Source organism: Loa loa (genome assembly GCF_000183805.2).
Source record: "Loa loa unplaced genomic scaffold supercont3.143, whole genome shotgun sequence".
NCBI classification, from domain to species: Eukaryota; Metazoa; Nematoda; class Chromadorea; order Rhabditida; family Onchocercidae; genus Loa; species Loa loa.
In genome coordinates this window covers 1-10,256 of record NW_018108323.1, presented here as the reverse complement: position 1 = coordinate 10,256, position 10,256 = coordinate 1, and the positions used below count along the sequence as shown (strand labels likewise).

The window sequence follows — 10,256 nt, the reverse complement described above, 5'->3', positions numbered from 1 at the left end:
CTTCATCCACAACAAATTCTATACGCTGCACAAACTGATACGGTATGTTTTAAAAATCATTAGAATAAGAGTACTTGCAATTTAGAGAACCTTTCATTTCATAAATGAAGACGAATTGAAGACGTGCTTTAATGAGGACCTTGCGTTTCACAAGTTAGCATATATTTACACTCGTTTAAACTAAAATCATGAGTAATTTAATCCTGACTTACAACAATTAAAAGTAAAACGTGTTGCATCAGTTTTTCTTCTTCTGTGCTTTACGGGATATAAGTTATTTTTTCCCCAACGGAAATCCAGCTCAGGTGTTGAAGCCCATTTTGAAATATTAGTACATTGTAATATACGTTTCGGAGAGGTAAGGCGTGTCTTTTTCCGCAATGACTGATTTATGGCAAAAAAAACAGCTCATGAAAAATCGAACTTTTTTGTTGTAAGTTAATGATTTTATATGTATGACTTAGCTGAGTGAAAATTTTGTAGATAGCTTGCGAATATTTATCATTGGATGTTATGGACAGGTGGATAATATGTAAGTGCCGTATTGTAACTTTGCATTTTATTTGAAGCAGTTATCATCAACGGTGTCGATTACCATTTGATGAAAACAGTAAGGTTTGAGGTGCCTCATTTCTTAGGCCTCATTTCATATTTTAATGCCCAGTGGTACACAGTTCTACCCTACTTTTTCATTCGAGTATTCATCAAGACCAGTCGATCTTATTCTAGAGTGGTCACTACTTAAAAAGGGGGAGGTGAAGTTAATGGAGTATTACAACAAGTTTCTGTTGGTTCCATCATCATTTATGCTGTATGTTTCTTTTCACCTAAGCAGTAGAGGTGACTGACGATTTCAGTGCAGCAAATCACCTTGTGATAATGTGATTGCACGCTTGACACTGTCGCGTATTAGAAGAAGCTACCATTACAGACTAGTGAGATTGTGTATGATTCAAGAGGCGACGGTTCTCACTGATTAAACTTATGGTCGAGATACATCATATTTCGGCTTTGTTTTATTGATCCGTCCCACACTATGACGAGGTGTCTAAATCAGATCTTTTAGAAATGCTGAGTTCAACTCCGGCGAGTAACACTCTTATTTTTTAATGAACTTTAGTTTGCAGACATTTAATTTGCAGTGGGTGTGCTTGTTTGTCATAACACACTTTTAAACGATTCCGTAATTGCTAATTTGTGGCAACGTGCTTTGCAAACGGGTCTCGCTATACGCCTTTTTAGGTTTGTTCAGTTTATTTGTTGCATTCTATTTGTACAAAAGCGTGTTTATAGTGTTCATAGGTGAGTCAATTAAAGGAAGGGATTGAGAGCTGTGGAATTTTTTGCCCTGCAGAGAGGTCCTGGAACTGATAAAAAGTTGTAAAATGCAATTTCCATTAGTTCAAATGTGACATTTGATGGTTATGACCATTCAGGGATGAAATTCTTATTGTTCATCAAACGGTGCAGAGTGTTTTTGAAAATGTGAAAAATTATGGTAAAAAGCTGCAGGAAGTGAAAGACCACTATTCAGTTGCATTGCAAACAAGGTATTTGCTTCATTAAACTTGGTTCATGTCTTACCACATTTGTATAAGGAATTCTGGTTCATATATTAAGCAAAGTAGGTATAGGAAAATACTTGTGTTTACTTATTGGTTCAGTTTTTTCCAGCCTCACCGTTCATCGTGATCGGCGTCGTTTTCTTCGAGGTACTTTACGCGAACTTTGTTTGCTTATCAGAGATCAAGTGGGTCTTCTTGGGCCAAAAATTTTGTTCGTTTGGATGGCTCTTTCGTTTTCGAGGGATGAAGTAGTGTGGCTTCTGCGACATATCGATATTTGGCCGGTAAGTGGTAACAAAAAGACGAAACATGCCGATGAAGTAGCAGACAAGTATGTCTTTCTTTAGTTTAATAAATTCGAGTGGAAAATTTTGTAATGTAATGAGTTTTTGTAGTTAAGTTTTCTGACGGAAATTTTTTATAGGAAATTTTTCATCCAATAAATTCGGCGGGTTTATTGTACCTGAAAATGTTTCGTCTTATAGTGATTCTTTTTTGAGACAATTACCCGAGCTGCTGTACTATATCTTGGAGTTGCGCTCTCTGGTACAACAACATGATGGAGTTATTAAGCGATACTATTCGCAGTATGTCACTGGCTACGATGCACTCATTTTGACTGATATTGTGCAGTCCATTGAAAATTTGGGCGAAAAAGAATCAGTGTTATTATCCGATTTTTGTGCTGATCTATCTCATATTAACCGTGAGTTGGTGATGATTAATTCTTTTCTTACTGTGTACAATTTTTTTTCGTCCTAATTTCTACACTTTGTTTTGATTCAAATCAATTACACCTTATTTGTTAAACAAGCTTCCATATTTTTGGTTGCATTCTGATGTATTTTTAGAGGATAGTATTGACTTGCGCTCTTTGCGTTTGGATTGGTTCCGTTTCCAAGCTTATGTCAGTATGAATCGGTCATCTTTTACTTTAAATACTGATCGCCGTTTAGCGGTTACAATGAATACTACTGTATTTCATTTGAAAATGATCGATCTTATAGATGAAATGCTCCGAGAAACAAGTGATTTATCGATTTATTGGTTGGTGTGATTTTTATTTGAAAAATTATCATATGAAATATCGGGAAATAAAGGGGCTCATTCGTAACTAGTGATAATGCAGCGTTCTGTTTTAATTGTCCTATGTGTGTTTAGTTAAGAAAACGAGTTTATCATAATGTAGTAGAAAAATAACAGATTTGTATACCATTCGTTTTTGCAGTTTCTATGCTCAACAGCTAGAAACACAACTGCATCAGTGCCTCCAGCTGCCATCTCAATCAAGGTACACTGTTTCCTTTGCCCATATATGCTCAAACTTTCGTTCTGCATTGCACGATCTTTGTCCGGAAGAAAAAGCACATATCATTGATCGGGTTTGTTAAATTGTTTTCATTGTTGCTCAATGTATTTGTTTTCATATTGTGGATCTTTTTAAACCAATCTTGGTAATAACTGGTTTCATTTATTTCAATAAACTTATGATTTTCATTTGTAGAGCTTAAAGTTATGTAACTTGGTTCTGGATGAGTTGGCGAAGGAAACGGCTTCTGTAACTGCTCGATTATGCGAATATGAGGTGCGTCTGACTGAGCAACTTTCACCAAACAATTGTGCAAGGCTGATTGAAGAGCATGATAAGCAGAAATGTAAGATATCATCATGTTTTTGGAATTCTCACAAGTTGCTACATTAATTGACAGAGTAAATATTTAACTTTGGTAAAGCGTTTTGTTTTATGGTGTTGCAATTATTCAGTCATAAGTTAGCCACAATATGCGATGCTATCGGGATATTTTGTAAAGTGTGTCTTTTTATTTCTGTTCGTCGGATATTGTCAGGTATTACTCGTCTTTCGAAGGAAGTCTACGGTTCCACTCCTCCAACTGTTTCTTTTGATTTACTTGTTAGTAAACGATCAGTCAAGCAAAAACTAAATCAGAAAATAAAGTATCATTAACAACTATTGGTACCTAGTTTTACATACAATGTTTTTATTTATTTATTTCATTTCTTTATTCGAATTCAACTTTGCTAATTGCTTTAGGATTTTAAAATATCAAAAGAAGTTTTCTTGCTTTGTCTGTGATACCTTGGATGACTGTTTTGCAGCGAATAAAATTTCGAATACGGCTCGTTCATTAGTTATGCCAGGCGAAGAAAGTTTCCGTTACAGTCGAGATACGTTAACATTGGCTGATAAGCTGCAGACGGCGCTTCATGAATTGTGCACAGCAGTTACTTCATCAAGGTAACGATTTATCCAAACCGTCAGATTTGTAAAAGTTCTATATATCATCTAGGGAGTTATATAAATTCTTCTTATTTTGAGGCAGGTGATCGTGTCGGATCACATATTTGCCCCACGTGAGTATCTGGCACAACAGCTGGAATCACAGCTTACGCAATCACTCCAAACGCTAATCTCATCATCTGAACATCCGATGAGACCATGTCAGCTTTTGGCTTCAATAAATGCTCACATGATTGTACTGCAAAATTTGGACACTATAGGTACTGCTCTTTGCCATTATTTTGTCAAGTTCATAATTTTTTTGAGAACTAGATAAACATTTTCAAGTGTGGAAAATCTCAATATTGTTCTTCGTATTAAGTCATATGATTTTAGATCTATAAATAACAATGAAGTTGAGATTAGAGTATGACTAGATTTCAGTAACATTGGATGTGACTCGTCTTTTCAACAGCGTGCTTTTACAACAAACACAGTACCAGGATTATCACGGCAATGACACGTTAACATCTATTTACACAAAGTGGTAAACGTTGGAAATTTATATATTAAAAAGTGGGATTGTTTTAGAGAGGAAAGAGAGAAGCTTCGTTTTAACGGTTGTCTAATTTAAATAGAGTATTTGTGTTTATACAACTCATTTAAAAGTCATAATGCATAATTTAGGTATCTTGAAGTCGTTCTTCGTCGGATGAGTACTGGGCAAATATTGTTTTCACCTCATTTCGCAGCTCTGATTGCAAACCCAGACTATCAGCATACGTTCAGCCCCGATCAATACACTGACAATCGTGGTAAAATTCTTGGATTTATAAACTTTCATATTGTTTTATAACATTTGTTATAATAGATTTTCTCCTGTAAAACTAACTAAGCATTTCTTAACAGTTTAAATGTAGGAAAAATGCATTACTTAAACGATATAGATTGAAAACATCGAGAACTCCGTGCAAGGCGAGAAGATAGAATATAATTGTCTGCCTTTTCTGTTCAGAGAGTATAGTCCATTATCAACGTGTCGAGTGAGTTGTAATTCAGAAATAGCCCTGGAATGATATAAAATCCGTTATCTTTTTCGTTGACACCTGAGTGGGAGTATAAAAAAGGGAAATGGCAATAACATATTCAATGTTATTAATTCATTTTAGAACTGAGAGCTTTGTCTCTACTTCTGGGACCATATGGTGTGAAAACCATGAGTGAGAAATTGATATGGCATGTAGCAAGTCAAATCACTGAATTGAATAAAATTGTTAACGATCATCGAGATGCTTTGGTCTTAGCTCGGAGTTGTTTTGACAAGCCGGAGAAAATGCGCGAATTGTTATTGCAGTTGAGTGGAGATATAAAAGATAAAAAACAAGTAGGGGCCTTGAAGTTTTTTTGTTTATTTGCGCATTGATTTCCATGTCTTTGCTGAGACTGATCTTCTTTAACAAAAATATGAAGAAAAACTTTATTACAATCAACTGTGGTATAGTAGTTGGCTTGGCTGATGTGTTTCGAACTGTACCAAATTATTCAACGAGTCTTATAAATTCTTTCGATCAGTATAGGCAAATTTGAAATTGTGGTAGTTTACATTGCTGATTAATCATAAGTTGTAATAGTTTGTATTGCTGATTAACCATAGATTAATAACTCTGTAATACAATTACAGATTCCGGTGAACGGACCCATGGAGTCGATACTACAGCGTGTAACAATTATCGGTGAAATCCTATCATTTCGTTCTCTTTTGCACGCTGCCCTGCATGATGTACTCAAACGTCGCTTGCCGTTTTTGTTATCGATTGTGAATGATTTACATGATACCGCCAGCGAACATAATTTATTGGTAATTTTACATAATTTATAGCGCAAATCACATTTGAAGAGGACGTGTATTTCGGGTATAACTGAGAGTAATAATGTTTCACGAAATGCATGCTCTAAGCGCCCGCAGATTTCCTAGTGTTAAAATATTGAAGATTTTACACACGGTACATGTATATAAAAATGAAAATATGGTGAACATTTGGTAATCGACATACAATTCCATCATATTATGTCATATTTCTGTGCAGGAAATGTGAATAGAATTTGACTTTCTCACATCACTGTGGACATCGTAATTTAAAGCTTTATGCACAGGTATCTTACCATCAATGTCATTCCATATTTTTTCTGTTACATAACATTGTTATTAATAGAACGGAAGCGATTTAAAAGCTTGTTTCGATCTTTTATATTTGAGATCTTCCAGATGCTATCAGAACTTTGCATGGCTGTTGGCATCAATACGGATGTGGATGTTGCCTTAGTCCATGCTATTCGAGCTCAGACGAAACAAACAGAACCCGATGAACACTACACTTTATCATGTCTGCTACTTGTTTTCATTGCACTTTCGTTACCTCGACTTGCTCTGACACAAAATAGTCAATACAGCGCCTCGCTGCTAGGTTCCATTTTTATTTTGAATTTAAAATTAGGAATTTACTGCAAATCAGTACAGCTTTCAACAGACGAAAATTTTTCGATGATTTATCAAATTTGAATCCTCAGCGATTGTCAGGTTATAAATATTTTGTCTTATTAAATATTTGTACTTGCAAAAGGTTATTTTAGAAATTGCATGAGCTTTTATGCATCGTTTTTCGCTCTTAATTTATTTGCAGCCTCTAAAAACAATTTGCAATGTATAGCTCTGGCAGTGTCAACGATTGCAAATGCATTATTTTGTTTACATGGCCGTAACGATATTATTGAAAGAATGAAAGAATTTCTGGCAGTAATTTTTAATTTTCTTTTGAAAATTCCATATCGGTTTATTGGATCTTTTTGTTTTTTCCCTGGCACAGCAACATAATATTATTAATCGTTTTTTTTTCTTCAGCTTGCATCGAATGGTCTTCTGAGAACGTCAGAGGATAGTAACGACGTGGACACGACAAGGTCACGACAGTTTGTTTATGTTATACTTGATCAGGTAAAACATTTTAAGAAAGTTCTCGTAGCTGCAAAGCACCTAGTTCATTCTATATTGGTATTTTATTTTTAAACTGTTTCCTTTAGAAGAATATGTCCGTATGACTTAATTTAAATCATCATTCCGAGGTATCATTTTTCAGATTATTTCCCTCATTCGTATGTAGACTTGTTGTGCCCTAACTTCTATGCCATTATACATTTTCATCATATAGTGGTGTTTAAGACGCAAGTAAATCGGTGTTATTGGGTTCGAATTTTTTTTTTTTTCTCATTTATATATTTTTTTTTCAGTTAGTGAAGCTTAGTCCATTTTTATCGTTTGATCTTCTGGAGTCTTGTTTCCCGTATAATCTTATCCGGTCTTCATATCAATATTGCTATCAACTGGAGGAACTGAAATGAAACTTTTCAGATGTTATCTTTGGGTAGAGATAATTTATTTATTTTTTCTTGGCACTTTAATCCATCTCTGCCTCGTTTTCTTAGTTTATAGATTTATACTTTATTTGGCTAAGAGACATCACCTTTTTTACTTCTGTTTCCTTTTTTTTATAGATTATGAAAAGCCTTAGTTGTTGATTGTTGGATGTTCGATTTAAAAAGAAAATATCAGAGCTTTTCTTCTGTGGTTCTCAAATAATGCATTTTACAATATTCTGTTTTGTTTGGCTGCCAAAACGGTAGTACTTTGTCGTTATGCCATTCACTACTTCTGCCCTTATATTATGACTTATATTTGGCCGATTCTATCTGACCACTGTTTGGTAGTAGTTGATAGATTTTTAGGCTCACAGTTCCTGAATTGCTCTGTTCCCAGTCCTTAAAAAGATGTAGAATGGTAAAAATTATTTTGTGAAAAACAAATCCCTCCAAAAATAAAAATGCAGCTTGTAAGGTTAAAATTTCTATGAAATCTCCTTCCTTAATATACTTAGTTATCATTCAGCAACAGAAATGATGGTTTTGGTTTTCTTGTCACTCACATTTTATTTTGGTCAACATATGCGATGCGATATGATTTCACTGCTTTACTGTCTATGTAACCGTGTCATTTTTTTAAAATGTAACTACTGTCTTGATCGTTTCTACTGTACTGTAATGTAGTATCGTTTAAACTGAATCGTTTCCCCTTAATCCAATCCTCTGATTTGTAAAATAAACCAATTACTTTCAAACTGTTGGATTTGTTGATTTTACTCCGTAATTTAACAACGGCTTTGCATCACACATAGTGTATAACACACATGCCAGTCTGGCTTTCCAAGAATAAATTTCCTCATTCCTGGGTCACTATTTTATAACAGGATGCAGCACCACAGTAACTGCGCTCGACAGCTGTATTACCTTGGTGTTTTGGATAGATCGATGGGTGCTGATTTTGCTTGCTCTGGGAGAAGTTCAGCTGAGCAACGTTCTAGCGAGGAACGGTTGATCGATGTCATCGAAAGTGCTCAACAATGGGGCAAATTACCGAGTGATTGGTCGAAATGTGAACTTGTTTCTGTTGATGTCACGAAACATGGTTTGAAGGTATTTAGAATTTGTATTTAGGAGATTATATCCACTGTCCAAAATATGAAGTTCGGGTGAGTGTGATTTAGTTTTTCTGTGTTCAGGTCGTCCTGCACCTTCCCAAGATTTGATACATATGCTAAGATTTTCTGTTGAATTTCAAAATACAATCGTTTTTTGAGACCTCTTACCGTTCACGGGATCCTAAATCAACCTTCCTTAGTTACTTGATCCGTAACTTCCATTTCCTTTTTTTTTTCAGTTAACGGATGCATCCAACGGGATGGTTCTGGATCGAATAGCATTGTTCCACATTGTGCAGTGTGTTTCATATGAAAATGGTTTCGGTCGTTTTTGCGTGGTTTTTTTGGTACAAAAACCATTAAATAAGAGTATGCAGTGTTACGTGTTTCAGACTAGCAACGTCACTGATGCCGACGATGTTTGTAAGCAGTTGGGAGAGGTATTTAATGCTGCCGTTAAGTGATAAAGCAATAAATACGTTAGTGATATACGTGATATAGCATTACATGAGCTTTGTGAATTTCTTTCCATAATATGTAACCATTGAAGCACTCCTTTTTATATATTCTGATGTATATAGTTCTCAGATTTCTTATGAAAATATCCGGTTCATTGGGATGACGATATCATCACCGTTATAAAGAGATGTACAAGATAATGAATGGGCAACATAACTTCAATGTGTTCACAGCGAATGGAAAACAGGTGAACAGGAAGAATGCAAAAGCGCTTGTTGAGACTGTAGAATTGTTAGATTTCGGTGGCGTTGCACTCGGATTATGGATACGTATGTCGAAAAAGCTAGTCTGTCGAACCCGTTTCTTAGCGGTACAGACTTTTTCGGGATGTAATATTGTCCTTGCACAATATTACTAGTTAACGACAAAAAAAAAGAATGTAGACAATATATATATATATACATATATATATATATATATTGCATGATAAATTGGTAAGCAGTGATAAATGAGTTATACAAAAGCAAACAATACGATTAACTAACAAATTCCTTATCGTTGCCTTCGATAATGAATTTACTGTCGACTCGTTGATAGTTCGTTGAGTTGGGGATATGTTACGGGAGATGTATTTAGCAAATAGCAAGAATATCGTAGTTTGTTGTCGATTGGTGGCGGATCTGGGAAGATGTCGTTGAAGTTCAGTCGTGGAGAAGAAGCGTGAAGGATGCGTCGTCTGCTCGACTATAAAAACACTCTATTCGTCTTTCTATATATATATATATATATATATATATATATTGGGAGGAGTTTGTAAGCTCCATCGAAGTTATCATGGAGGTATCGCTAGCCTTTGGCATTATTCATTGTGTAGTACAGTGATATCTTTGTGTTAACTTATATCCTCTTCACCACTTTAATTTTGCAAGATTTCGTCACCCTGTCTGCTGGATATTGTGGCAATTTTATTTGATCATAGCTTTAATCTCGGTAATCCGACAACGTAGATTAATTCTTATTGCTGACTGCAGCGTCGCAATTTTGTGTTTGCCTTTGCTTCATTTCTTATTGCTATACGTTCCGTAATAATAGTCTACTATTTTTTCAATTTGTGCAAATTTCGCATAAGAATTGACCGGTGCAACTCAATTTATTTAAGTCTGAAATTTACAGTTCGAAAAGGGAACAAAGCGATGATGTGGGTCTTTTTGGAGGATTGAGATCCTGCATTTTAGGGAGTCTGTTGGTTTAACCTATCAATATCTGTTTTTGAACTACCACTGAAATAGAGGAATTGATGATGCATTGCCTCGGTCGCTGTACAGATACTCTGCTTTGCGCGCTTTATCCACACTGCTTTATGGAAGCTTCTACATATTCGTGCCAGTGATATATATATATATATATATATATATATATATATATATATATATATATATAATAANACACTATACTTACTTACTT

At 35.0% G+C, this 10,256-nt stretch overlaps 2 protein-coding genes across 2 annotated transcripts in view; both read left to right on the top strand.

Annotated features, from left to right (window-relative positions):
* Positions 1–7,200, top strand: part of LOAG_17872 (membrane-associated protein gex-3) — a gene marked incomplete at its 3' end in the record, with an annotated part of 9,450 nt that extends 2,250 nt beyond the window's left edge. The window contains exons 5-22 of the mRNA XM_020450534.1: positions 484–532; positions 1,143–1,242; positions 1,437–1,550; positions 1,675–1,896; positions 2,066–2,271; positions 2,417–2,612; positions 2,794–2,947; positions 3,070–3,220; positions 3,684–3,822; positions 3,904–4,085; positions 4,249–4,351; positions 4,492–4,619; positions 4,974–5,188; positions 5,486–5,662; positions 6,071–6,269; positions 6,486–6,598; positions 6,704–6,796; positions 7,090–7,200. Coding sequence (XP_020305766.1) covers positions 484–532; positions 1,143–1,242; positions 1,437–1,550; positions 1,675–1,896; positions 2,066–2,271; positions 2,417–2,612; positions 2,794–2,947; positions 3,070–3,220; positions 3,684–3,822; positions 3,904–4,085; positions 4,249–4,351; positions 4,492–4,619; positions 4,974–5,188; positions 5,486–5,662; positions 6,071–6,269; positions 6,486–6,598; positions 6,704–6,796; positions 7,090–7,200 — 2,652 coding nt within the window. The remainder of the gene's footprint in view (positions 1–483; positions 533–1,142; positions 1,243–1,436; positions 1,551–1,674; positions 1,897–2,065; positions 2,272–2,416; positions 2,613–2,793; positions 2,948–3,069; positions 3,221–3,683; positions 3,823–3,903; positions 4,086–4,248; positions 4,352–4,491; positions 4,620–4,973; positions 5,189–5,485; positions 5,663–6,070; positions 6,270–6,485; positions 6,599–6,703; positions 6,797–7,089) is intronic.
* An 824-nt stretch (positions 7,201–8,024) lies between these two features.
* On the top strand, positions 8,025–9,002 carry LOAG_09495 (hypothetical protein). The gene is made up of 2 exons (XM_003145022.2): positions 8,025–8,328; positions 8,573–9,002. The coding sequence occupies exons 1-2, from the start codon at positions 8,104–8,106 to the stop codon at positions 8,795–8,797; spliced, it is 450 nt and encodes a 149-aa protein (XP_003145070.1). The 5' UTR covers positions 8,025–8,103; the 3' UTR covers positions 8,798–9,002.
* The last annotated feature ends 1,254 nt before the right edge of the window (positions 9,003–10,256 follow it).

Excerpts from the sequence above, each read along its gene's own strand:
- LOAG_09495 (XM_003145022.2), top strand. The coding sequence starts at position 8,104 with ATGCAGCACCACAGTAACTGCGCTCGACAGCTGTATTACCTTGGTGTT. Across the intron at positions 8,329-8,572 it reads TCACGAAACATGGTTTGAAG|TTAACGGATGCATCCAACGG; the intron begins GTATTTAGAATT and ends TTTTTTTTTCAG.